This window comes from Cyphellophora attinorum (genome assembly GCF_001299255.1).
Source record: "Cyphellophora attinorum strain CBS 131958 chromosome Unknown Contig9, whole genome shotgun sequence".
Taxonomy (NCBI): domain Eukaryota; kingdom Fungi; phylum Ascomycota; class Eurotiomycetes; order Chaetothyriales; family Cyphellophoraceae; genus Cyphellophora; species Cyphellophora attinorum.
In genome coordinates, this window is record NW_017253237.1 from 247,626 (window position 1) to 273,527 (window position 25,902).

The window sequence follows — 25,902 nt, forward strand, 5'->3', positions numbered from 1 at the left end:
TGTAATGGCGCACAAGCACGAAAGACGGGGTCAAGACTCTTGCTTGGTTGCTCCTTCCAACTATCTACTGTACCTGGATACACTCGCACCTTCCACACCTGCATAAGCACCAAATCTGTTAGCTCAGCATATGGTCTCAACACATCGACAGAAACAATGTCAGGCACGACCAGAAGTGCCTGCTCGCCCGATCTGAACTCCTATGGCTATGCCAAAATAGGTCTTTCCCACAACTTGTATCGCTTCGCAGCGTTGCTCGAATGTACACATTGGCGAACGGCCCAGATTTACTTTTCATACAGCTTCGCCATCACTTATGGCGCCGTCATTCATGCCGCCTTCTTGCTGTGCGATGGCTTGCGCCGACACAATCTCAGCGAGTCGTTTCAAGCGTGGTGTTTGTAGCCCTGGATCGTTATTAGCATCATTTCTCACTTGGAATGGTGTATTTAACTTACATGATGGCGTATATGTCTCAAGAGAGCCGTGATGACTCTCGGCTCAGCAATTTCGTAGGGGCCGCTGTCTTCCATATCAACAGGAGCGAGGAGTAGCACATCGCTCTTTTCGGTCACACGAGATGCCACAGCTTTCATGATCTCGCCGTTTATGGGTTGCTCGTAGTCGGCAACAAGGTATTGGTTCAGGAGCTTCTGGATTTGGTTGGGTGAAAGCATCCAGCAGATATCTTGGATGATCTCAATGTCGTTCAGCGTCGCCTTTTTGAGCTGTAACAGTTTCGTGGCTTGCATCAGATGTTCAAGCTGCAGTGTGCCTTCGGGCATATCGTGACTCTTGCACCATTCTTCTATCCTGGTGATGTTGTAATTTATCTGAAGGCCTCGCTTCCACGAGAGGAAGTTGCGTCGCATCAGGAGATCGTTGAAAGCGGTCACGCCAACCAACCTCAGAAGTTCCGTGACAGTTTGCGTGATGATTGAGTCTTCCAGATAATATGCTTTCATGGCCTTGAAAACATTGTTGAGCAAGCTGAGGAGCTGGTCCATGCTGAAAGCTGGTGTGTTGTTCGAAGGGAGCAGCTTCCCTAGGAAGCGGTTGCTCTCATTGGTGACGAAGCCTGGAAGGGACTGCGACTCGATGATGGCAGGTACTATCATCTTGTGAAGCTTCTTCTTGAGCACCTTCATCCACGTGTGGTAGATGTTGAACTCGAGACTTTCCAGGTCGTGCTTCACAATTTCTAGCAGTCGATCGTACTCGTAATTGTCAGTCTTCTGGGCCTCATACCAATCTTCGGCAAGGAAGACGAATGACAGCATCTCATGTACGTTGGACAGCCAGAAGGCACCCGGATTGACAGCTTCGTCGCCTTCGTGCTGCATGACTTCTTGTTGAATCGACTGCATCACGTTGGCCAGGAATCGTTCGGACTCCTTTACGAAGCCATTGTTCCACATTTCTGAAGTGACAAGGTTGATCAGGTATGAAGGGAACAGCACCTCTTTGTCGGTGGGTGCGGGAGTGGCGCCGGGTTGTGGGATCTTGATACCTCTAATAAGGCCCATAGTCACCTCATCATTAAGCTCATCCTCCTGAGCAAGTAAATTCTCTAGCTCCATCTCAGGGCTGTCCATCGGATTGAAAGTAGAACCCGAGAGGGTCTTGGTGTGAGCATCAAGCGCCATCGACATCGGCCTGGCATTGTAGGCACCACTATAGCGGTCGCCCTCAATGCGCTCGGCCGCACCTGCACTGCGTCTCTTCAGAGGCTTCTTCGACGACACGAGGTTGATCAGTCCATTAGCTGTAGGCTGAGCACCGTTGCCATTGACGAGCTCTCCATTGACCGGCGGTGGAGGTGCACGCTTGGCCATTTCGAGCTGATCCTGAAGGTCGTTGATTTGTTGACGAAGTGTGGTCTTGTCACTTTCGTGAAGAGTGTTGGCTTTTCGGACTTTTTCAAGCTCGGAGTTGGCACTATTGAGTGAATCAAGGAGTCTCTTCTGTTCTTCCTGGAGTCGCTTGGCATTCCCGAGCTGCTCATCGTTGCTAGACTGCAGTTTAGCATGCTCTTCTTCCAGGGCTGCTAATTTGGCAGCCACGATACCAGCTTGATTGGCTTCGCTTTGCAGCTCCCGAGATCTGGCCTCTAGAGCATTCGACCTGGTACGCATCGACTTTAGCTGGCTGTCGTAATTCTCGAGTTGTGAAACCAGATTCTTGTTTTCCCGCTTGACCACGCCCAGTGACTGCGTAAGTTCCACAACCTTGTTCTCCAGTTTGTAGGAGATTTGTTTAAGATCTCGGGCCTCTGTTCGCAAGGTCTTGTACTCGCGACGAGCCACTCTTCCACGCTGAAGACTTTGGATGATGACAACCTTCCTCCGATGCTGTCGGAAAGCTTTGAGTGAGCGGTGTGACCGCCAAGCTCTCTGGATTGTTGTTGCCGCATTTCTGTAGCGTGTTTCCATGATGTTCTTCCGCAGCAAGTAACCTTTCGCCACAGACCCAAATAGAATGAAGTTGTTGCGGACTGCATTATAGTTCTTGCGTTCCTTCGAGCCCCGCCACACGCGCTGAATGGTCGTGGCAGCTTTGATCTGCCTTATGCTTTCAGCTTGCTTGCGGGCGATGAAGGCACGAGTAGCGGCCTGAGCCAAGATGATTGATTCTCGGATCTCGAGAAACTTTCGTCGATAGTATTTGGCTCGGAGATTCTTCTGGATCATGATGGCACATTCTTTAAGGCGAGCGGATCGCAGATTCTCGAGAAATGCCAGCATACCAGCGCGGAAGAAGATTTTCGTCAGACCAAGCTGATACTTGTCGGACTTCTCTTTGGTCACATCGCCCAAGGCCTTCTTCAGGATATTCTGACCCATCTGTTGGATATTGTGTGTCCATTGCGAGGAATGACAGAGCATGTAATATCTCATCGCAAACTCCTCGTACGTCCATCGTGTTGGGTAGCCGGCAGTACTAATGCGGACGGTCTCGAGCACACCACAAGCACGCAACTGGCTAAGCACCATAGGACCTTCGAACTTCCATGACGCTTTTGCCTCGTTCGGCTTGATGCAGCGAATGTAATGGGCGTCAGTGGAGTTGATGGTTTGCATCAGCTCTATAAGTGAGCTCTTGAAAATACCGCCGAGGGTTGGCTTTCGGTTGACAGCAACACCAACCCGTCGACCTGGTGCGCTGGCAATGGTCTTTGTCACAGAAGCTGCTGTTTCCTTGTCACGAACAGCCGTGGCGGTGTCTATGACCGTGACCAGGAAGGGATTCGACGACTTCTTGAGGACTTCCATCTGTTCGTCGGGCACCGTGTCGCGGTTCTTTTCGATAAAGCCATCAGATTCATATGCCACGTCTAAAGCGTAATGACACACGGTGAATGCAGATTTCCCGAAGCGGGGCTTCTTGTAGAATTTCGACTTGTCGCCAGCGAAGTTGTGGTGCAGCTTCGTGACGAATTGATCGTCCGAGCCCATGGGTAGCCTGGACTCTTCGTCAAGGAGTGACAAGATGCCAAGTTTGCCTTCTATCAGATCGATGCAGGCTGATTGTCAGAGAAATCGATGAATGTCCAGTCGATCTCTTCTCGGATGTACTCTTCTTGCTCGAGCTTGAAGACGTGCTGGTTAAATTCCTGCTGCAGTTTCTCATTGGCGTAGTTGATACAGAACTGCTCGAACGAGTTCTTAGCAAAGTGCTCGAAGCCGTAGATATCGAGCACACCAATAAAGGTATGCAATTGTTGCAACACCGCGTCGGTCGCGAGTCCACGGTTGATGATCTCAACGAGCCAGTCGAAAAGGCTGGAATAGATGAATTTGGCAACGGAGTCTCGCACCACAGTGGCCTGCTGTTGGGTGAGATTCGACATGATCTTTTCTCCTCTTGTCACGAGCTGCTTTTTGATGATCCATTTCGCAAAATCTGCAGCGTTCAGGCCCAAGATGGCACAGGCCTTTTCCAGAGACGGCTCAGTCGCCGATAGTGACGAGTCTGTCCGAGTAGCTGTAATCTTGACATTGCCTAGGTGCAGTAATGCAGCCAAAAGCTTGAAAATCTCCCGTTGCGTACTTTCCGACACATTGATTGTTGTGAATGCCTTCTTCGTAATGTTGAACTCGGCAGCATCGTCAACGCCGTCTATTCGTGGATCGCCACCTTGATTGAGATACTCGAACTGATCTACTGGCAACAGGGACAGTTCCTGCCGCTCCCGTTCCGTCGCGCCTGCCACTAGCTGGTAGAAGATATGGTAATTTCGCTCCTTCAATGGTTGGAACACCAATCTTGACCGCTCGAGAAGGTACGTGCGTATTCGGGCGCCAATGATGTCTGTCTGCTTATCGAACATGATCTCGATATACTTTCCAAATCGAGACGAGTTGTCGTTTCTCGTGGTTTTGGCGTTGCCAAAGGCTTCCATCACCGGGTTGGTCGCGAGAATCTGTTCTTCGGTCTCACTGATGGCGTCTGCTCTTGATTTTGACCCTTTCAAAGACTGACCAGGCGTGCCTCGGGTAGCGAAGTATCGCATGATGTACTTGGCGCTCACAGTCTTTCCAGCACCTGACTCGCCTGACACAACCACTGTCTGATTTCTTGTGTCCCTCAACATGTCGGTATACGCCTCTTCCGCAATGGCAAACAAATGAGGTGCCTGCGAATTTCTTTGCTTTCCAGTGTAAACTTGGACCATCTGGGGAACGTAGAGGGAGTCGACCCGCGCAAAGGGGTTGGTGGCTATCAGCACGATGCCGGAGTATGTGTAGATCTCTTTCTGTGCATATCGAAGCTTGATAGCTTGTAGGATGGCTGGCTCGTTGAGATGGGACAGATTCGTCAAGTCCTCCGCCGCCTCGAACATGGGTGGGTTCATCAGCGGCGGAAGATTGGGATTGTGAGTATCTCGGAGGGCCTCCTCGGTGGTCTCCACGGTCGATGTCGAGTCATCAGCAGCTGGAAGTTGAGACCGATCTTGCCATCACCTAGCTTCTTCCGCTCAACGAGCTCTCCTGGTATGAAGCCATCTGCTGGATTCGGGAACCACGCACGGGTCCCGACGTCCCAGGAGGCCATGCTTGGTGTAGAGGGGATCGTGGGCTATCGATACTGGTCCAGAAAAGCAGCCATGTATATCCCAGACAGGCTCAATGGAAGACGATTAGCTCTGTATGGGATACAGATAGGAAGTCGTGGTGAAGATTAGGCGAAGGCGCCGCAATTACTGTAAGAAAGTTGTATTAAGACAGGAGTTGAAAGTAGCAGACCAGCACGCAAGTAGCCAGACAGTGACCAGCAGATAGGCACGAAGTGACGACGCTCCGGCGGTCAGTCAGGAATCAATGAGTGATGGTGGTTGCATGCTGGTGCTGAACAGATCAGACCAGAATTAATTGCTGTATCTGAATCTTGGAGGCTGCTCCCGCTTCAAGGAGAACGCGCCGTTGCCATTGCTGGCACGAGCCTCAACGCGGTTTAGCGTGTAGCGGAGTCTACTTAACCCAAGCCTAACAGAACCCCTGAAACTGCAGACTCCAGGCCCCTGCCTTGAACTCTCAACGCGTTTAACAAGAATTTCCCATGTGAACCGCCGAGGTCCCAATCTTGGGAACTACGCAAGTACGGTGCGGACAAGGAGGCCAGAGCACTTCAGAAGTATTCCTGACTATTATTACTGGCTTTCTCGGCGTACGAAGCGCCACTGGCAGGTCCCTCGTATTGCAAAGACAATACAGCCAATCACTTGTGTAGTGCGTTCAGGGCGTGTCGTTGCTGCTGCACGAGCATTGGGGTGCATGGTCTTTGACGGATGCGCTTCAACTATGCTGTGCATACAAACGGGCAATTAGAGACTGTGCCACTCATGAGACGCCTATGAACCGGAACTGCCACCTGATGACACCGCATATAGCAAGATTGATATGCAACCGGCGATCAACGCGACTGCACCGCGCCCTGATCCTTGAGATACCTGTTCAGGTGCCCACGGAAACTCGTTGGTCGAGGATTTGTTTCCCGCGATGACTCGAGAGCTGGCCCTGATGATACCACACTCAAGTCAATGAAGCACGGAGCCTTCACTGGTTTTTGCACTCTGACGAGTTCTGTTGGCTTTTTGGCTGTCCGCCTGCCTCGTCATCGTCGTCTTCATCAGAGTCATCAGCCTCCTCATCCTCGTCGTCCTCATCATCCTCTTCTATATCATCGATTAGTAGTGGCTGGGACATCGGCAGAACCTCACTTACCATCAAACTCGGCATCATCGCCCTCCTCGTACTCTTCAAATTGCAAAGCCTCTCCCGTAAACCAGTCAATGGCACGAGGAATCAATTTCTCCTTAATGTCTTCGCCAAGCTGATAGTCGAGCTCCAGACGCTCCTCAATGTCTGTGGAGGCATCGACTTCGTCATCGTCATCATCGGGAGCAGCCGGAGGACTGAAGAAGTTGAAGAAGGACTCGGTTGGAACCGTTTTCTTCACCACACGAGTTTGCTTGGTGTCTACTATCGTCAGTGATGTCGAGTCACGATAGCGTCAAACTTACTCTTGTTTCGCTGCTTCTTGCTCTCGACCCGGACTGTAAGGTCCTTGCCAGCCTTCCACTCAATCTTGTCACCCTCGGCATGGTCGTAAATAAAGTCTCCGCCGTAGCCGTTCTCCTCTCTATAGAAGTACGTCTTTGTGATGGTAGTGTTGGAGAAGAAGTCGTTGGAGGAGAATTCGAAGATCAGCCGGAAGCCAGGGCGGTCCAGGTATTCCATGCGGATATCGGTGAGGCTGCGGAGTGCCTCTTCGTCGCGGTCGGTGATAAGCTCTGCCAAAGAAATCTGGTTCTTCATAGCGGACAACCAGAACTCGGGGATACCAGACGCAACCTCGGTGGTGGTCTCCTCCTTCACGTCTTCATCCTTGACATCGTCGTCATCGTCTTCACTCTTTCCTGCCTCCACCTCGGCCTCGGTGGGCTCGGTCTGGCCGTTGACGATCTTTGCGCGCTTCTCGTAGAGAGGTGTGAATTTGGCGAAGTATTTCTTCTCGAGTTGGAGCACTTCTTCCTGAAACTCGGCCTCTAGTTTCGAGTGGTCTTTCTGGATCCCTTTCAGACCCGTGACACGTTTGCGGACCGGTGCAGGCAGAGATTCGACGTAGCCTGACGATTTGCCAACCAGAGAGCTGAGCTTCGACTGCATCATGGACACCAAGGCGGGGTTCTGAGCGAAGATGCTGGCTGCGGCCGCGCGGTCAAGATCCTCTGTTGGAATTATCAGTGGCTGCGACGGCGACGACTGGGAGGCTCGTACCTTCCGCAATGCTGCCTACGCCAGGAGCCTGTGCATGTGAGGAGATTGGCGCGTTGTTGGCGGGTGCTGGAGACTTGTGAGTACGAGGTATTGCGCAGAGTCATGGCACATACTATTCTGTGGAGTTCTAGTATCCGAAATCATGTTAGCGACACGCTTCGACTAGGTATGGCAGACTGGGATGTTCATGTGTAGTGAGAGAACGTACGGCGCGGTCATATTGGCACGACCCTTGGGTATCTCGGAGCCCATGGTGGACTGTTGAGGATCAGGTCGATCAGTTTGGTGGGAAGACTGTGTCAAAGAGACGAGTGGCTGTTGGGATTTTTGCTGAGCAAAATACTCCAAGATTTCTGATATCTGAGTGGCGATGTGAAGGTGCTCGCTACTATGCTGAAGCCTGCGGCCTGTCGTGCAGGGAGTCGAACAAGGGGACAAATTTTTGGATAAGCTGCAAGGTATTGAGTTTTACTTGGGGTTTGATAGTTGAGTCGCGCAATGGTGAAGAAAATAGACTGAAGGCGGAACACCTCCTCATCTGCCCGTCTGGTGCTGCCCCTCCAGACGTAGCCCTAACCCTACGATCCGAAAGTACGTGATCGTCGACGAGAGTTTTTGGAGGTACTTGTACTGTAACTCTTGTAACTCAAAGCATGCGAGCTGCATTGCTTGACGAGCCACCATTCGTAGACGTGATGCGATAACATTCAGCCCTCGTCGCCTAGAACAGGCGACCCACAGCCAGCCATGGATATCCCAAACCGCCCATCGTCCGCGACGCAGCATCGTGGCAGCTCGTCGCGGGGGCTGCATCGGCGAGACTCGAACATGAGCAAGTCAGTACCTCTACTGCATGCAGGTGCGATGTGATGGTAACACAAAGCAGTGCAAGTTTCGTGTCCGAAGTGGAAATGGCCACAGATGAGGTAGGGCATTCTTTCTTGGCTTTCCGCATGTACTGATCTACCTCAGCAATTTTCTGGGCCAATTGGTGAAAGTGTGCCCACGAGCGTGAGCGGCTTTGCCTACCAACGTCCGCGCCAACGAGCCGGGTCCATTGCCAGCTTCACCTACTTTCAAGAAGACGAAACACCCGAATTCTCCGGCGACGAAGAGGCTGTTGTGGATCCGAGCGACGACGGGGAAGAATATACCACCAGCAATGGGCACGGCGTTGATCTTGAAGCTCAGGACGGACAAGCCTCCCGCCGAAAGTCGTCTGGTCGCAATCGTACCTCTTCGGACGTGCCACTGCTACGCCGACGTGGTTCTGCCCGAAGCGACACACAGGAGCACGATGATGGTGGCAGTTTCAGCCAAAAGATGTACATCGAGGCTGAAGATCTGACCATGGTCATCGCAGGCTTCACCACCAGCTCCTTTGGCTATTTGTTGTACTTAGCAATTTGTGTATTTACTGCTGGTCTTGGGTACTTGGTGTTCAGGTGGGCACCACGCCTTGAGATCAGGTTAATTGGTGTACCTTCGCCATTACGCAGATGTTCTTGGGTTGTGGTAGAGGTGAGCCATGGCAACACAGTATACTCAAGACGAAAAGCTAAGAGTTGGCAGAATCAGTGGGGCGAGTTCACGGTGCAAGCGGTATCGAGCGAGGAGTATGGTTATCCTACGTCCACAGTCTTCAACGCTCCTGCCCAGGAAAAGCTCAACGGTAATGGATACTATGATGATCCCGAGATCAAGATTCTACGGTTCCTCGATCATCGATACATGCGGTTCATTTATCACCCACAAGAGGACAAATTCGTTCTGAACAACAACTGGTGGGATCCCCAATGGACAGACGTGAAGGCCATGCGAGCAGGTCTCGACTCCGAAGAACGCGAGCCAAGGGACCTGGTTTTTGGAAAGAACATGATCGAGATCAAGGAGAAGACCATTCCACAACTCTTGATGGACGAGGTGAGTTCTTCCGCAACTTTTGGTGCAAAGCTGAGTATCGTGTCAGGCGTTTCATCCTTTCTACATATTCCAAGTCGCGAGCCTCATCCTGTGGTCGATGGACGAGTACTACTATTACGCCGCAGCTATCTTCTTCATCTCACTCTTCAGCATTACAACCACAATCATAGAGACCAGATCAACAATGAGGCGCTTGCGAGAAATCTCACGCTTCGAATGCGATGTCAGGATTTTGCGGAATGGCTTTTGGCGGGCTTCTACATCGGCTGATCTTGTTCCGGGCGACGTCTATGAGGTCTCGGATCCTTCACTCACCCAACTCCCATGCGATAGTCTCTTGCTGGCAGGCGACTGCATCATCAACGAAAGCATGCTTACCGGCGAGTCGATACCGGTCTCGAAGGTCCCTCTTGTCGACGAAATGCTCGCTTATATTGATTTGGGGGCAACCTCAATCCATCCAAGCATAGCACGTTTCTTCTTATTTTGTGGAACAAAGATCATACGGGCTCGTCGACCTCAGGACACCGACGACGACGAGGCTGTCGCGCTAGCTATGGTCGTCAGGACCGGTTTCAACACAACCAAGGGTGCTTTGGTCCGATCAATGCTGTTTCCCAAGCCATCCGGTTTCAAGTTCTACCGAGATTCGTTCAGATATATTGGTGTGATGGGCGCAATAGCTGCAGTTGGATTTATTGCATCTTTCGTCAACTTCGTCAAGCTTGGACTTGCCTGGCATCTCATCATCGTCAGGGCCTTGGATCTCATTACGATTGTTGTGCCACCAGCGCTTCCTGCGACCTTGACAATTGGCACGAACTTCGCCCTAGCTCGACTCCGCAAGAAGGAAATCTTCTGCATCAGTCCCCAGCGAGTCAATGTTGCGGGCAAGCTTGATGTTGTATGTTTCGACAAGACTGGTACTTTGACCGAGGATGGCTTGGACGTGCTCGGAGTGCGCCTAGTTCAGCATCCCTCGATACGTTTCGGAGAAATTTTGGAAGAAGCACAGGCGGTCTTGCCATTCTCAAAGTACGACCGTGATCCCATGATCGACTACCAGGTCAACAAGTATATGCTATACACCATGGCCACTTGTCACTCGCTCCGCCTTGTCGATGATGAGCTCATCGGCGACCCGCTGGATGTGAAAATGTTCGACTTCACAGGATGGACCTTCGAGGAAGGTTCTGTCCGGACCGCCCACTATATTGAGCCTGGGTCCCATCAAATACCGCCATCTGTAGCACGGCCGCCGCCTGGCATGGAGTACGATCTCGACGATGCTGAGGAGAACGACAATCCACCACCAGTGGAGCTTGCAGTGCTGCGCTCTTTTGAGTTCGTGTCCCATCTTCGCCGAGCAAGTGCTATTGTTCGGCAAAATGGCGATGACACTGGTGCAATGATCTTCTGCAAAGGCGCGCCTGAGGTCATGAGAGATATCTGCACACCATCTAGCATGCCTGCCGATTTCGATGACTTCCTCAGCTACTACACCCACAAAGGCTTCCGTGTCATTGCATGTGCAAACAAATACATCTCCCGCCTGACATCTTCGGAGATGGATCGTATGGACCGTTCCGAAGCAGAATCACGACTACAGCTGACGGGCTTCATTGTCTTTGAGAATAAGCTCAAGGACATCACCACCGAAGTCATCGATGAGCTGAACGAGGCGAAGATCCGCAACATAATGTGTACGGGAGACAACATCTTGACCGCCATTTCAGTCGCTCGCGAATGTAACCTCATGGAAGCAGACGCGCACTGTTTCGTGCCTCATTTCCTACAAGGCGACAAGAGCGATCCAAAGGCTGTCCTCAACTGGGAGAGCGTTGATAACCCCATGTATCAACTAGAGGCCGAGACATTACTGCCCGCAAACATACCAGCAGAAAACGACACCGTAGCGCCGTACGACACGCTTGGTCTCAACAACTACAGCCTAGCAATCACTGGCGATGCCTTCCGCTGGATTATCGACTACGGCTCCTCGGACGTGCTCAAGCGTATGCTTGTGAAGGGCCAAGTCTTCGCGCGAATGTCGCCCGATGAAAAGCACGAGCTCGTGGAGAAACTTCAAAGCATAGACTACACCTGCGGCTTCTGTGGCGATGGCGCCAACGACTGTGGTGCTTTGAAGGCAGCTGATGTCGGTGTCTCACTTTCAGAAGCCGAAGCGTCTGTTGCTGCGCCATTCACGAGTCACATCTTCGACATCTCATGTGTGCCTATCTTGATCAAGGAGGGACGCGCAGCTCTTGTCACTAGCTTCTGCTGTTTCAAATACATGAGCTTGTATTCAGCCATCCAATTCACCTCGGTCAGCTTCCTGTACGCATCCGCCTCGAATTTGGGCGACTTCCAGTTCCTCTTCATCGATCTCGCCCTCATCTTACCCATAGCCATCTTCATGGGCTGGACTGGATCGTATCCCGAGCTCGCCAAGAAGCGACCAACAGCCAGCTTAGTGTCCAAGAAAGTCCTAGTCCCGCTGCTAGGCCAGATTGTGCTCTGCATACTGATCCAGGCAATAGCGTTCGAAACAGTGCAACAGCAATCCTGGTACATCCCACCACAGCTCAACAAAGAAAAGTCCAGCGTCGACAACTCCCAGAACACTGCTCTATTCCTGGTGTCCTGCTACCAGTACGCCCTTTCCGGAGTGGTCCTCTCAATTGGCCCTCCCTTCCGCCAATCGATGAACACAAACGGTCCCTTCTGCGTGACATTGGTCATCGCGCTCTCCATCTCACTGTATATGCTCTTCGACCCAGCCGAGTGGCTTCAGTCATTTATGGACTTGACTGAAATGGCGTTGGATTATGAAATGTTCCTGCTAACGTTGGCACTGGGAGGATTTGTGCTGGCGTATCTCGCCGAGCAGTATGTGTTTCCCAAGATGGCGAAGTCGATCGGGCGGCTCAACAAAACATTTAGACCTGGGCATGTCAAGAAGAGGAAACAGTATAAGGAGATTAGGGAGGACATTGAGCTGTCTCATTAGAAGCGAGAGAAGGTGTACACTAGCATGTATATAGCGTGATTCGTACATGATGTCAAAATCTCAGAGGCTTCCTCGACCGATGGGTGTACGACCATTCCCAGACCTCCTCAGTATGTGAACGAAGCATCAGACGTCTGTGACTGTTGGACGTATACATGCTACGTGGCAATCACCACGAATTACAATGTATTCATTGTTGCCTACTCCGTCGTCTGCCGGCCAGAGCACATGCTGTGTCTCAGGTCGTATGGGCGACGTCATGACTTCCTAAGAAGCGACGGGAAAGAGCATTGCTTGCAGCTGCGACACGGCCTTGCCTCTTTTACCATACTTATCGCAAGCAGTTGGAGACCTTTGAGTCCGTGTGTAGAACGTCTGCTACCACCAATCCTGATTTGTGTTCAACGGAAAAGTAACGCGTTCGAATATACTTCCATATCTGCCAAGGCCTTTGAAGAGCCTTTCTCACTCTCACAAAGGCACCGCCCATATAACAACAGTAAGCCGTGCCCGCTATGGCTTCGTCATCAACGGCCACAGAGTCACCACCACCAGCATCCGCCCCCTCATGGACCGACAGTCTCCTCGACTCCGGCTACCTCCCCCACTTCCTGCTCCGCCGCGGAATCCGCCAACAACTCTCCCAACGCATCGCCGCCATAGCCAGCACATCCCTCTCAGGCGCCTACACCCGCAAACAGACCTACATTGACGCTCTACGTACCCGGCCCATCGCTATCCACACCGCCTCAGCCAACGAGCAGCACTATGAAGTCGGCACCTCCGTCCTCCGCGGGATGCTCGGCCCTCGGATGAAGTACTCCTGCTGCCTCTACCCAACCGGCAAAGAAAGCCTCGCGCAAGCCGAGATTGCCATGCTAGACAGCTACGTAGCCAAAGCAGACCTGCACGACGGCATGACCATCCTCGACCTAGGATGCGGATGGGGCAGTCTAACCCTCTACCTCGCCGAGCGCTTCCCCAATAGCAAGGTAACCGGCTTCAGCAACTCCCGTACGCAACGCGAATGGATCGTGAGCGAAGCGGCCCGGAAAGGTCTGAAGAACGTCGAAGTCATCACGGGCGATGTAGTCGACCACGAGTTTTCCCCCCAGAAATACGACCGTGTACTCAGCATCGAACTCTTCGAGCACATGAAGAACTACGAACTCCTCCTAGCCAAAGTCGCGCGCGCGTTGAAACCAAAGGGCAAGCTGTTCGTGCACATCTTCGCCCACCACTCCACGCCCTACGACTTTGAGGATGGGTGGATGACGACGCATTTCTTCACGGGTGGGACTATGCCCTCAGCAGATTTGTTGCTGTACTTCCAGAAGGATTTGAATATCAAGCAGGTGTGGTGGGTGAATGGGAAGCACTATGCGAAGACGTGCGAGGATTGGTTGGTGACGATGTTGGGGAATGAGAAGGCGGTGAGGGAGGGGTTGACGGAGACATATGGGGAGGAGTTGGGGAAGGTGTGGTGGTATAGGTGGCAGGTGTTTTATTTGGCTTGTGCGGAGTTGTTCGCGTGGGAAGGGGGAGATGTCTGGGGGGTTGGGCATTACTTGTTCGAGAAGCCATAGGCAGACGAGTTGAGCCATGCGAGCCCATGTACGTATGCTGGCGCCATAGAGACTGCTGAGAATGAACATGAGAACTGTTCGCCAGGTAATCGCCTTCATCTGCCACAGCTAAGCATGGTTCGGAGAAAATGGTTTGCACAACAGAGAGGCATTCCTCTGCTCAAATATGGTACCGAGTCTGCTTGTTGATATATGTAGCGCTGTCCTGACCGCAACCACTGCTACCCGTTGTCCACGACGAGGTCTGCGCAGACTGCCACTAACAACAGCTACCTTCCGGGCCGGGGTGTCAGAGGTGGATCTGACGATGATTCACCTGCAAATGATCTGTAGTCTGATTTCTTTTTGACTAGGAGCACGCCGGCTCATGTGGTGCTTCAAATTCCTTCCTTCTGAGTATTCAGCTCAGTGATCCCAAGGATGTTTCCAGCCCAATAACGCAGGTCCGTCCTTCTTCATTCGGTAGAACAGCTATAGCACCGAGTCAGCACGTCGCCTCGAACCCTCCGCAGCTCCTAGACATACAAAGAACCACATCGCCGCGCCCAGCCCCGTAGCCGCAAATCTGTAGAATGGCCTGGCAGCCGCAATGTGCGTGACGGGGTGCTTCCCAGTTGTATCCCTCCAAATCGGCTTCCCGTGGGCCGCTCCTGCCATATTCAAAGCTCGGAACTTGTCTCGTCGGGCGGTAGGAGGTGAGGTTGAGTGATGTTCAGGCACGGGTCGACATCCGAGAGCAGCTGCACGTCACTGATTGAAGCTTCGGTATGCAGTGCAGGGTCGTGATCGGATTGTTCAACAATTGCATCGGCGTCGAAGTGAGGTAAGGTCGATCAGGGCAGTAGTGGGGTCGAATATAGATCTCCGATTCGTCACCGATCGTGAGTATCCTTGGCGGTTGGGTCATGCCCGCTCCCATCGTCCCCAGGCGCATTCATCGCAAAAGTCCAGAACTTCACTGAACGGCCTCCATCGCGCTCATATGCGCCTCATCTGAATACAAAAATCAGCCTCCATACCTGCCATAATTCAATGTGACGTCCATCGCGACTACGTAACCGCACACGACTGACTACACAGACCATACTGCCTCTAACAGCAGTCACTTGTCATACAAAGCACTTCCCGGCTTGCGCAACGAGAACAGTACTGGAGCGCTTCGCTAAGACATTGATCTAGGCGACAGTTCCGCTCACCCTTCATGGATCACTACACCGTGCGCGTCTGCCGGTGCTTGTCAACAGATCAGAGCGACCGATCACCACGCATTCTCTGAGGTCTCATATCCGGTCACGAACGCTGAGCGCATATCTCATCCGAGACTATCCCAAACATGGCGACCTCAACAGGCCGGCCGCTCGAAACCTTCGAAGACGGCCGGCCGCGCTTTAACGGCTGTTCACGTATCCAACAGTACGACTACATAGGCAAATTGGGCGAGGGCACCTTCGGCGAGGTCTCGAAAGCCAAGTCGAAGAAGACCGGTCAGATCGTGGCGCTGAAGAAGATATTAATGCATAATGAAAAAGATGGCTTTCCGATCACGGCTTTGCGCGAGATCAAACTGCTAAAGCAGCTCAAGCACATCAATATTCTGACGTTGGTCGAGATGGCCGTTGAGCGGCCCAAGAACCCCGCGAAGAAAACAAGCATGTTCATGGTCACGCCGTACATGGACCACGATCTGTCTGGCCTGCTGGAGAATCCGAATGTGCACTTCACCGAGCCACAGATCAAGTGCTACATGAAGCAGCTCTTAGAAGGATGCGCATATCTGCACGAAAATCGGATCTTACATCGAGATATGAAGGCGGCTAATCTACTCATCAACAACAAGGGCATCTTGCAGATTGCCGATTTCGGTCTAGCAAGACCTTACGACGATGAGCCGCCCAAGGCTGGACAAGGCGGCGGCGAGGCGACACGAGAGTATACATGTTTGGTGGTGACGAGGTGGTACAGGCCACCAGAATTGCTGCTTCAGCTACGAAAGTACACTACCGCCATCGATATGTGGGGTGTCGGGTGTGTCTTTGGCGAAATGTTCAAAGGCAAACCAATCCTCGCTGGCAGCAGCGATCTGAACCAAGCGCATCTCATATTTGGCCTCGTTGGTGGTCCGACCGACGAATCCATGCCCGGCTGGCGCGAGTTACCTGGTGTGGACGGTAATCTCGACTTCAAGCCAAGGCAGGCAACGCTGCGACACGAGTTCCGTGAATGCCGACCTCAAGCAATATCACTCCTAGAAGAACTCTTACGACTCGACTGGAGAAAGCGGATTAACGCAATCGACGCCCTCGAACATCCTTACTTCCACACAGATCCCCTACCAGCCAAGCCCGGCGACCTTCCAACCTTCGAAGATTCACACGAGCTCGACCGCAGGAAATTTCGAGATCAGAAGAACAAGCCTCCACCCGCTCCAGCAGGTGGATCAGTCGGCGTTGGCCCTCACGGCGAATGGGGCATCAATGGCAGACCGCTTCCTCCGGATCAAAGAGGTGGAAGACCGAACCATGGCAATGGCTACGGTCCTCGACGAGACAACAGAGGTCCGGATCGTCGAGATCGTGGCCCATACCCCCCAGCCGACTACCGCCATGGTCCGCGAGATCCTCGAGACGGGCCGCCTCGTGATCCTCCCAGACCGTATCAGCAAGACTATAGCCGGCGACCACCACCGCCGCCAGCAGACGGCCTCCCGCCACGCCCGACCCCAGGTCGCCGTCGAGCCATACCGAGAGCCGTACCGTCAAGGCCCACCGCCCTACAGAGATGACGATCGTGCGGCCCACGTCCTCGAGGACCTCCGCCGGACCGCCGTGGTCCTCCAGCAGTCGATACTTTCGTCCCAGATTACTCTAATGCCGATCCCAAACGACGGCCATATGACCGAGACCCAAACCCATACCCACCTGCGCGGAGAGGGTCTCGAGACTACGACGACCCAGTCCGGTACGATGATGGCCCACCTCGGTACAACGGACCTCCTCCGCGGCATCCACCACGCGACTACGACGACCCACCGCTGCGCTACGACGACCGAGAGCCACCTCCTCGAAGAAGAGGGTCAGGCGATCTCAGATACGATGACAGAGGTCCCCCAATACACCGCGACGACTTGCCGCCATCGAGGGGACGAGATGGTCCTCCATCAGACGGGCTGCCCTACGATGCACGGGACAGAGACCGCGACGCAGCCGCAGTCCGCCGCCGCCTATGCGGCGGGATTGGGATCGGGGCCCGCCTAGGGACAGGGATAGAGATTACGATTATGATCGCAGGCAGGACTATCGACGTTAGCAGATCAAATAAGAGCGCCGGGAAGGGCCTTGTTGCGGTTTCGTGGGCACGTTGCATTTTTAGCATTTTAAATATCTCGAAATGAGAGACCTCCACCAGGAAGGCTCCTGTTGCTTAACAAATTCTGACTCATGATTTCGCTCAGCCATGCTCAAGGCAAGAGCCGCTTTTTGGAGGCTACACCAGGCCACTGTTTTCATAAAGCTGTTGCATAGTGTCAGGAGAGGAAAGGGCATTCACCAAGTGCAATACTCCGTAGGGCAACAAGGGCCAAATTGCCCTGTCTGCCTTGTCTTGTTGCCACGTTGCCTTGGATGATTGCCTTTCATGTTGCACTCCTTGTTTTTGTAAAGCATTGCATTGTTGCATTGAGCGGGTGGTACCATTCTATTTCATTCGAAATCCTTTGAGCCACTTTTCCGCGAGTCGTCATCGTTCGATACACCGCCAGGCAGCACAGTGCTAGACATACAAAAACCAGATTCTGCTGGCAACCAACATTAACATCGACACTATTAGACTGCAGGGCTGGAGGATTCTGAGCAGGACCAACACGGCCAGGCTTTTCTCATTACTTTTAGTTTCCAGAACCACTAAGGAGTCGTCACCAACATTCCCGGGATCTAGAAATCCTCTAGCTGGTACAGCTACACAACTCCTCTCTCAAGAAGAGACAGTGCGTACAACCTAGAAAACGCTTTTCGGCATTCAAGAGTCATGGCGACCAGAACCGGGAACGCCTCGATCGCTCTCGCCACCGACGTATTGATCAATGACACTCTGAGCGCCAATTTCACTCCGTCAACATGGTCACTCGACAGCATCCAGATCAACAATGTCACATCCTGGGCGACTCAGCTAACTTTGATGCTCATCACAGCCCTCTTCCCGATTTACATCGCCTCACATGCTGCTCTCACACGCCCGACATCAGCCGCACGAAGAAAGCGACCTGACAAGGGTACTTCGAAAGACGATCAGGACGAAGAGGATGACGACGAACAAGACGTCAACCCCGATGATCTCCGTTCGGCATCAGACGCGATCGTTCTGCCAATAGTCGCAGCTATCGTGCTGGGATCATTGTACTATGCACTGAAATACATGGAGAACGGCATAAAGAAGACGTTAAAGGGCTACTTCGCGCTGACATCCATCATGGCGACCGCTGCACTGCTTGGCGACATGTTCCGGAATGTTGCTTCATTCATATTCCCGTCAACCTACTCCATCGGCTCAGACACAGCCACATTCGACTCTACTTTAAAGCAGTACATCCTCTCGACCCCACAAAGCCCCGACCGTCAGAAACACATCACCTCACCCCTCCCCGGCCGCATTCGCCACATTCCCCTACCAGCACCCCTCCGCTCCACCATAAACCGCCTCCGAAGCGCAGCTCTCACAAAAGCAACAATCACCCTCCACGCCCGATGGCTCGGCACAGCTCAGTTCAAAGCCACACTCCTGGACACCATCGCCCTGGCAACATCCCTAGCCATCGCCCTGTACCAAGCCTTCCTCCCATCCCCATGGCAGCTAACAAACCTCGTCGCATTCGGCTTCGCCTACTTCCTCATCATCACCGTCCAGCAAACCGCCCCCGCCACAGCAAAGGACACCTCACTCCTGCTCCTCGCCTTCTTGGTCTACGATCTCATCATGGTCTTCTACACTCCCCTCATGATCGGGGTAGCGAAGCATCTGAAGGATTCTCCGAATATGTTGGCGATACCGAAAGGTGATGGGAGCATGGCGCAGTTGGGGCTGGGGGATGTGGGGTTGCCGGGGATGTTGATGGCTTTTGCGCTGCAGTTTGATTTGTATGTGCATTATTACAAGCAACAAAAGCCGGCGGAGAAAGAGGGGGAGAAAGCGACCAAGGCAGAGTACAAGCCCGTCACTGGTGGGTGGGGCGAGCGATTCTGGACGACCAAAGCCGCGAGGCCGGAGGGGTTGAAAGCGAAATCGTTTCCGAAGCCGTATTTCTACGCTACGATCGTGGGGTATTCGATTGGGTTGACGGTCTGTATGATCATCCTGGAGGTGTTCAAGCATGGTCAGCCAGCACTTATCTACCTTGTACCAGGCGTGTTGGGCGGACTATGGGGCACGGCTTGGGTGAAGGGGGAGATGAGATTGTTGTGGGATTATTCGGTTAGTGATAATAAGTCTACCCAGACTGGATCGTGCCCTGCCAAAGGACCTGGCAAAAAAGTCAAGCCTGACCTGAATCTTATCCCCAATCCGCTGGTGGACAATGACGCTGATACCTATCTGCCGCAGCCCGTCGAACAAGACGAGAAGAAGGCCGACGATGAGAAGACCCCAGATACGACCGACAAAAAGGCAGAGATCCAGGCGCCCGAGACCACCGACGCAGTGTCAGAGGACAACGAGAAGAAGACCGACGACAAGTCTACTCCAGCCGAACAGGTCAACGACGAGAAGAAGGACAAAGAGAAGTCAACGGGAGGGAAGAAGGAGAAGGCCTCATCCGAAGTCGCACTTACACCAGAATTACAAGCCATCGCGGATCAGCACCTCGTGTATGTGGCTGTAAAGTTACCTGTGTCGATGAAGGAGCAAGCTACTACTGGCCCTTGAAGCAGACGTGTCTTGGACGAGCGTGAGATACTGCTGGTCTCCACATTTAGCATAGATATTCGAGGAGAATAAAATCACGAAGAGCATCTGCACAGTCACCATGTCCTTTTCCATTTCCATTTCCATTATCTATTATCCATTACCCATAACCGAACGCCGACATCTATGTACAGCAGAGTGGGAGCCTTGGGTTCTGTAATACTTCTCCTTTCCCGTGACGAAAACGCCGGAAGCACGCGTCCATCGTTGTTCAAGTGTAGGAGAACCAACGACACTCCAACCCTAGTGCCCAGCACCGTTCTAATCTCGCTCTCTTGCTTAGTCAATCTGCAGACGCCAGTCCTCGTTGGCCACGTCCTCCTCTTCTTCTTCATCCTCATCCTCATCTGATTCGAATCGCAACGCTTCGAAAAGAGGACGAACATTCGGATTTGGCAAGCGTGGTCGCCGCTCTTCCTGCATCCGAGCCCGTTCGCGCATGAGCTCTTCTGGACTCATCATATTAACGAGCTCGCGCCTACGCCCTTCCTGAATCGCCACAATGTCGACTTCTTCTTGCAGGTCGGCAAGCATCGCTGGTCTAGCTGCGCGTGGCACTCTCCTTGGACGATGTTGTCGGCCTTGGACTCCATTGGCTGAGGGATATGAGCGCGCCTGGCCCCGTTCTGAGCTCAGGACTTGCTCTGCTGAATTAGCTGCCCTTCCAGGTTGTATTTCGACAGCGATGTAACTCCAGTTGCCTGCGTCGGTATTTAGTTGCGTCTGTGGGGTGTTTGTAGCACGTACGATGACAGTTGGAGCGTAACCGTTGACTGGACGTCCAGCCTGAATCTCATTCCGAGGCGCGGGAGTGTGGCCGGTGCCAGTAGCCTGATTCAACTGAGGTAAAATCTCAGTTTCCGGAGCAGACGGCTCAGTCACACGGAGTCTAAGTGCGTTGTCTGGTCGATCCAGAGAATTTCGAGCGTGAGTTCCTGGAAACGGCCACCTCAAGCGCTCATCGAAATTGCGTGCATAATCGTAGAGCTGGGGATCCGAGGTATGACAAGCCTTTCTGAACTCTGACACTGAAACTGCACCAGAATAGATCGGCTCACCATGGATGGTCACAAAAGTGCTGGACAGTACGGCTTCCTGTCGCTCGTTCTTATGCTGCAGCAGTTCAAATCTCCTCCAACGCGGCACGGCGATGAGCGTATCGTCGAAAGGGTGATTGGTGATCCATAGCGCCCAGAAAAATTCGAATCCTAGCCCGGTGTCGCCTCTGGTAGAGTCAGTGGTGCTTGAACGAATGGCATCCATCGCTCTCTGCATTCCTGACCCAGTATCATTTGCTTGATCGCGCAGGATGAGAGTCATTTCTTCTGTGGTAAAGACCCTCCGCAACCACTTTCCAGGGGGATGATCGATTGCATAGTCCGCAATAAGGTCTTCGCGCGCCCTCGCAGTTTGCCGGCGGAGCGTATGAAGACTGTCGACCACCTTGATTTTAGGCAGATTTGGGACCAAAAACCGTGTATGAGGAGAGAATTCTGGGAAGATATACTCAGTCACAGTCTGGATCGCTCTTGTGCGCCAATTATCCCGGACCGTGAGGGCTCTTTCGAGAGTGCGTATGTGGATGCCTTCGTCTTTCGAGGAAGATTCAGGGTGGTCGTCAAGGGCTAGAAGGGCCATTTCGAAGTCCGGCAGATATCGCTCGTTCAGATCGCCAATCATGGCTGCGTGGGCATTGAAGCGGGTGATGTTGAGATCTTCAAGGGGGAGTCGATCGTCGACAACACGATGCCCGAGCAGCGCTGTGTCGAACGATCGGCCGACCACCCGTCTCACTTCGTCCAGTCCTCCATTGGCAAAATAGAGTCTCTCGTGTTTAGGATCAAACTTGTGAGGCCGCAAGACGCCAAGTTCGCCCCTGCAGAAAGGACAGGATGGCTTCTGATAGCTTCCAGACCACTCAAGCAGATCCTCTAAGCAACACGCATTACCACAATTAATATGTAGAATGATGTGCTCCGCGTCTTGGAGAGCTTCTCGGCAGATTGGACAGTGATCGTTCTTGACTCCTGTTGGTAAGAAAGGCGGTGAAGCTCCCTTCGTGATCAACCGACAGCCCCTCGGAATGAGGCGATTGGGCAACCTAGATTGGGTATCCATGATTGCCGGAAGTTGTTAGACGAGAGTTGGCGGTTTCCACGAAGGGAAGGGAGCTTGTGCGAGAATGGAAGTCTTCGCCATATAGGCAGTCGAGCCAACAAAGGCAGCCATAGCCCTTTGTGAATCGACCTCAGGCCGTGACGGCAGAAGCCTTGCTGGTGACAATCGATCGGACAATGGGCTTGTGCGATACATCGTAAGGCACTTGACAGCAACAGAGTACCTTACGGTCACAGCCAGATATAGTGACAAGGGAAATCATCTCGGGTGGTGACATCGGCAAACCCCTCGTCGACGTGAAGTCGGTACCGCCGACCACAATGTTGACTTCGGACATTCCATGGCGGAAAACTCTCATGAATTGAGATACTTCCAGGACTGCAGCAACATGTACTGGGTTTTTACCAAGCAAAAGTGGCAGAGCGTCGTAGTTATCCTTCACTCTGGATATGATATGCGTTATTGCACGGCGTGGACCCGTGAGAAAATGGGAGAGCCAGAAAGCGCTGCGTTGAGACCGATCCGGAACTGCATGGGCTTGCAGAAGTACATAGAACCATCATGAGCTTACCCAAAGCATTTGAGTGTTTACCTAATCGGGTGAAGCGTCATCGTGGTCATCCTCGACTCTCTGCTGACTGTCCGCTTGGTATGCTTGGCAAGCGATGCATGAAGCATTGATGCTCGGATCCAAAGCGTGCGAGTGCCCTTATAAATGCTTGCTGCACTCAGGCGCTGTTGGAGCTCTTGAATCTATTTTTGCCCGGTGATTTCGTCTGCGGCTTCGAGGCAAGTTGACGACTCGAGCGATTTGCAAGAACCGCAGCAACGTATTGTAAGCACCATCATACGCATTATGGCCGAACGAAGATCTATGCACGCTGCTGCCACTGGCAGAGCCGGCGCTGCAGAGCTTCCACGAAGAGGGTCAAGCCGCGTACTTGGTCGAACAGTCGGATTCGTGAACTGGCTTCGCGATGAGGGCAACACAACAACGCCCTTCGCGGGTCGGCTGGGCGGTAGCGGTGCCTTCGTTCTCGACCCTTCCGATCCCGACAACTCTTCGTTGTTGGATAGAGTGCCAGATGCTTCGCCAAACATGACCTTCCAACAAGCGTTCGATATGCGAGGATTTGCAGAACCTATTCTTTGGAAAGCTGGTGTGATCGAATTCTGGGGTGAGACCTTTCCTGCCGGTCATCGGCATACACATATGAGATATACTTACAGTGCCCTTCAGGAACACTTCTTTCCACTTTCGCTTCCGTCTGGTTTGCGATGTCACCAAACTTACCTCCTCCACCTCCAGATCCGGTCGGTGGAATCATCGACACTGCTACCTTCAAAGCAGCATTAGCTGGGTCCGTGCAAGCGGCGTTCCTGATTGCTCTCCTGGTCTATGGTTTCGGCAGCGTTTCCGGTGCACATTTCAATCCTCTGATCACATTCGGAGCTTTCTTTGCAAGACTCACAACGTTCCCACGCATGGTGATCTACGTAGGCATGCAGACGGCTGGAGCTGCCTTGGCCGGTTTGCTAATACGAGCCGGCCGAGATAGCAGGAATTTCAAGGTTGGCGGGTGCTTCATGTTCGAGGGGCCGGCCACAGTTGGAGGTGCTCTGACCGTCGAGATCATGGCGTGCTTGCTTGCACTATTTCTTGCATTTGGCGTCGGCTTCGACCCTCGGCAAAGAAATGTGTACGGGCCTGCTCTGGCACCTGCATTGGTGGGAGGAGTGGTGGGTGTCTGTGCTCTGACCTTCTCATTTGCCTTGGAAGGATACGGCGGAGCGTCGTTGAATCCGGCCCGATGCTTTGGAGCATATGTCGGAAGTCGCTTTCCTGGCTGGCATTGGGTTCACTGGGTAGGGCCCATCACTGCGAGTGCATTTCATGGTCTGATCTACTTCCTGGTACCGCCAGAGACTTTTGCCGAGGGTAGAGCTGTTCAAGAGCCGTATATGCCGCACGGTAACGAAAAGCCGGGAGTTGTGTGAAGGCGACATGCAAGAATTGGGAGACGATGGCAACTCAAGGTCATCCGCGCTTGCCCTTCGAGAAATATATTCACATGTTTGCGATTGCCACATCGGTTTGATCAAGTAAGCACCTAGAGTCAGCATTGACCCCCTTACGTAGGTCGCAACTGCCACGGTTGATCATGATAGACTTCAGAAGGCAGCATGGTCTGGATGGGACATGAGGTAGGTGAGGTAGGTAGGTTGACACGAACTGAGTCGACCCTGAAATCGAAGTGCACGTGTGTTGCACCTGGTGTTCCGTACGGCATAAATCAAGCCGGATGACCAGACTCTACGGCGGAGCCCTGGAATAGCGCATTCCGAAATTCATTCTCCAATATGCCGATGACTTTGCTCGATCCGTGTGAGCAAGGCTACATTTGCGAGCTTTTGTGAGGCCACTGATCACCAGCATCATGTCGGTGCCGTACGCCATTCGGCTGGCCATCGAGGCATGCAGGCCTGTGGGGATAAGAGCAACAGCAAGCTCGCGATTACGACCACGGCCACCCGTACATCTACGACCATTCAGTCACGACAGATGCTTGCGCAAGGACGACGACAGACTATCACACATCACCGAAGAGTTCCCCCTACCCAAGGCTGAGCCATTCGAAGGTGAACAAGCTCCAGAAGATCTCTCTGATGCGCCAGCCGCTGCTATACCTGGCGGCGATGCAGAGGCTGCGGCAGTAGAGTCCGCAATGCCCGGCTGGACGCCGACTCGAAGGACACCGAAGCCATGGCAGCTGGCACACAGCCCGTTGAGGCAGCAGCGCCACCGCCTCCAAGAGACCCGACGCCTCACACAACCACAGCGCCTGTGACATCGGCTTCTCCGTCGACAGAGCCATCGCTTTCCAAGAACAAGAAGAAGAAGATGAAGAGGGAGAAGAGGGAGAAGACATCGACTTCGACACCTTCAGAGCAATCAGCACCTTCAGAGCAATTATCGCCTTCGGAGCGTTCATCACCTCCGGAGCAATCATCTCCGTCAGAGCAATCATCTCCCGAAGAGAAGAAACCGAAACACCTCTTCCCGCCCAACGTCCTCGCCACGCACCTGGCCCCAATGCGCCACCAGCCGACGTACGGCATCCCGGTCGGCTCCCTCCAACTCCGCAGCTACTCCGTCCGCAACCTCGAGTTCTTCGCCGACTTCTGTATGCGCGCCGCCTTCTACCTCAAAATGCCTGCCCGTGGCCCCGTTCCCCTCCCCCGTCGCACCGAGCGCTGGACCATGATCCGCAGCAACTTCATTCACAAAAAGTCTCAAGAAAACTTTGAACGAATCACATACAAACGCCTCATCACCGTCCTCGACGCAGACAAGTCCGCCGTCGAGACCTGGCTTGCGTTTGTGCGCAAATGGCAGTTCTACGGCGTGGGCATGAAAGCCAACGTCTGGTCGTTCGAGTCCGTTGACGTCGCGAAGGAGATGGACGCCACATACGAGAAGTCCATCGCTGAACCACTCAACAAACAACTAGAGCAGTTTGGCTGGAATGAGGAGATGAGCAAGTTGAGTTCAGTGGAAACATTGCTGAAGTACGGGGACAAGATGAAGAACACGATTGGTACGCCGATGATGGATGTGGGCGATCGGTACCAGAGTGGCAATTATAGGGAGAAGTTCTTGGGAGTGGTGGATGTGGATGAGAAGAGTCCGTTGAGGGTGGGCTATAAGGAGAGGATGGCGCAGGCTGGACGGTGATGAATGTGAACATTAGTGTACATTAACGACAAGTTGTGGACGCAATCATTGTTGATCTTGTGCCGTGGGATGCACGGTCGATCGAAGGCTCTCGCACTGACATTGTTCCCATTGCATGGCAAGTGGTACTCCTGACTGGATGAACCCTCTCTTCTTCAATGCGGTCTCACAGGCAGGATCGATCGCACTACAGAGTTGTTCGTCCCGCCAGGCAGCAGAAAATACTACCAAGGCATGACAACGTGCAGTGGCTTCGACTTGGCCTGTGGTCGAGAAGGACATACAGTCGAGGCC

General features: G+C 53.0%; 11 protein-coding genes across 11 annotated transcripts; 6 read left to right on the forward strand and 5 right to left on the reverse strand.

Annotated features, from left to right (window-relative positions):
• Positions 1–386: 386 nt before the first annotated feature.
• Positions 387–3,455, reverse strand: AB675_9097 (Myosin-2; the record flags this gene model as incomplete). Its single annotated transcript, XM_018149603.1, has 3 exons — positions 387–407; positions 459–1,798; positions 1,889–3,455. 3 exons carry the CDS (start codon positions 3,453–3,455, stop codon positions 387–389), a joined length of 2,928 nt encoding a protein of 975 aa, XP_018001401.1.
• Positions 3,456–3,508: 53 nt separating this feature from the next.
• On the reverse strand, positions 3,509–5,055 carry AB675_9098 (Myosin-2A; the record flags this gene model as incomplete). Its single annotated transcript, XM_018149604.1, has 2 exons — positions 3,509–4,935; positions 4,965–5,055. The coding sequence occupies 2 exons, from the start codon at positions 5,053–5,055 to the stop codon at positions 3,509–3,511; spliced, it is 1,518 nt and encodes a 505-aa protein (XP_018001518.1).
• Positions 5,056–6,056: 1,001 nt separating this feature from the next.
• On the reverse strand, positions 6,057–7,532 carry AB675_9099 (putative nucleosome assembly protein; the record flags this gene model as incomplete). Its single annotated transcript, XM_018149605.1, has 6 exons — positions 6,057–6,175; positions 6,225–6,479; positions 6,524–7,231; positions 7,281–7,346; positions 7,394–7,407; positions 7,489–7,532. The coding sequence occupies 6 exons, from the start codon at positions 7,530–7,532 to the stop codon at positions 6,057–6,059; spliced, it is 1,206 nt and encodes a 401-aa protein (XP_018001654.1).
• A 659-nt stretch (positions 7,533–8,191) lies between these two features.
• On the forward strand, positions 8,192–12,216 carry AB675_9100 (putative cation-transporting ATPase; the record flags this gene model as incomplete). Its single annotated transcript, XM_018149608.1, has 4 exons — positions 8,192–8,206; positions 8,253–8,801; positions 8,853–9,203; positions 9,250–12,216. The coding sequence occupies 4 exons, from the start codon at positions 8,192–8,194 to the stop codon at positions 12,214–12,216; spliced, it is 3,882 nt and encodes a 1,293-aa protein (XP_018001645.1).
• A 515-nt stretch (positions 12,217–12,731) lies between these two features.
• On the forward strand, positions 12,732–13,802 carry AB675_9101 ((S)-coclaurine N-methyltransferase; the record flags this gene model as incomplete). Its single annotated transcript, XM_018149609.1, has 1 exon — positions 12,732–13,802. The coding sequence occupies one exon, from the start codon at positions 12,732–12,734 to the stop codon at positions 13,800–13,802; it is 1,071 nt and encodes a 356-aa protein (XP_018001522.1).
• A 405-nt stretch (positions 13,803–14,207) lies between these two features.
• Positions 14,208–14,459, reverse strand: AB675_9102 (uncharacterized protein; the record flags this gene model as incomplete). The annotated part of the gene is made up of 2 exons (XM_018149610.1): positions 14,208–14,273; positions 14,328–14,459. The coding sequence occupies 2 exons, from the start codon at positions 14,457–14,459 to the stop codon at positions 14,208–14,210; spliced, it is 198 nt and encodes a 65-aa protein (XP_018001744.1).
• A 676-nt stretch (positions 14,460–15,135) lies between these two features.
• AB675_9103 (Serine/threonine-protein kinase bur1) lies at positions 15,136–17,056 on the forward strand (the record flags this gene model as incomplete). Its single annotated transcript, XM_018149611.1, has 2 exons — positions 15,136–16,306; positions 16,356–17,056. 2 exons carry the CDS (start codon positions 15,136–15,138, stop codon positions 17,054–17,056), a joined length of 1,872 nt encoding a protein of 623 aa, XP_018001655.1.
• Positions 17,057–17,825: 769 nt separating this feature from the next.
• Positions 17,826–19,715, forward strand: AB675_9104 (Intramembrane protease 2; the record flags this gene model as incomplete). Its single annotated transcript, XM_018149612.1, has 1 exon — positions 17,826–19,715. One exon carries the CDS (start codon positions 17,826–17,828, stop codon positions 19,713–19,715), a length of 1,890 nt encoding a protein of 629 aa, XP_018001726.1.
• Positions 19,716–20,033: 318 nt separating this feature from the next.
• On the reverse strand, positions 20,034–21,434 carry AB675_9105 (uncharacterized protein; the record flags this gene model as incomplete). The annotated part of the gene is made up of 1 exon (XM_018149613.1): positions 20,034–21,434. The coding sequence occupies one exon, from the start codon at positions 21,432–21,434 to the stop codon at positions 20,034–20,036; it is 1,401 nt and encodes a 466-aa protein (XP_018001588.1).
• A 1,294-nt stretch (positions 21,435–22,728) lies between these two features.
• Positions 22,729–23,870, forward strand: AB675_9106 (Aquaporin-1; the record flags this gene model as incomplete). Its single annotated transcript, XM_018149614.1, has 2 exons — positions 22,729–23,050; positions 23,113–23,870. The coding sequence occupies 2 exons, from the start codon at positions 22,729–22,731 to the stop codon at positions 23,868–23,870; spliced, it is 1,080 nt and encodes a 359-aa protein (XP_018001653.1).
• A 440-nt stretch (positions 23,871–24,310) lies between these two features.
• Positions 24,311–25,608, forward strand: AB675_9107 (37S ribosomal protein S10, mitochondrial; the record flags this gene model as incomplete). Its single annotated transcript, XM_018149615.1, has 2 exons — positions 24,311–24,586; positions 24,625–25,608. 2 exons carry the CDS (start codon positions 24,311–24,313, stop codon positions 25,606–25,608), a joined length of 1,260 nt encoding a protein of 419 aa, XP_018001713.1.
• Positions 25,609–25,902: the final 294 nt, after the last annotated feature.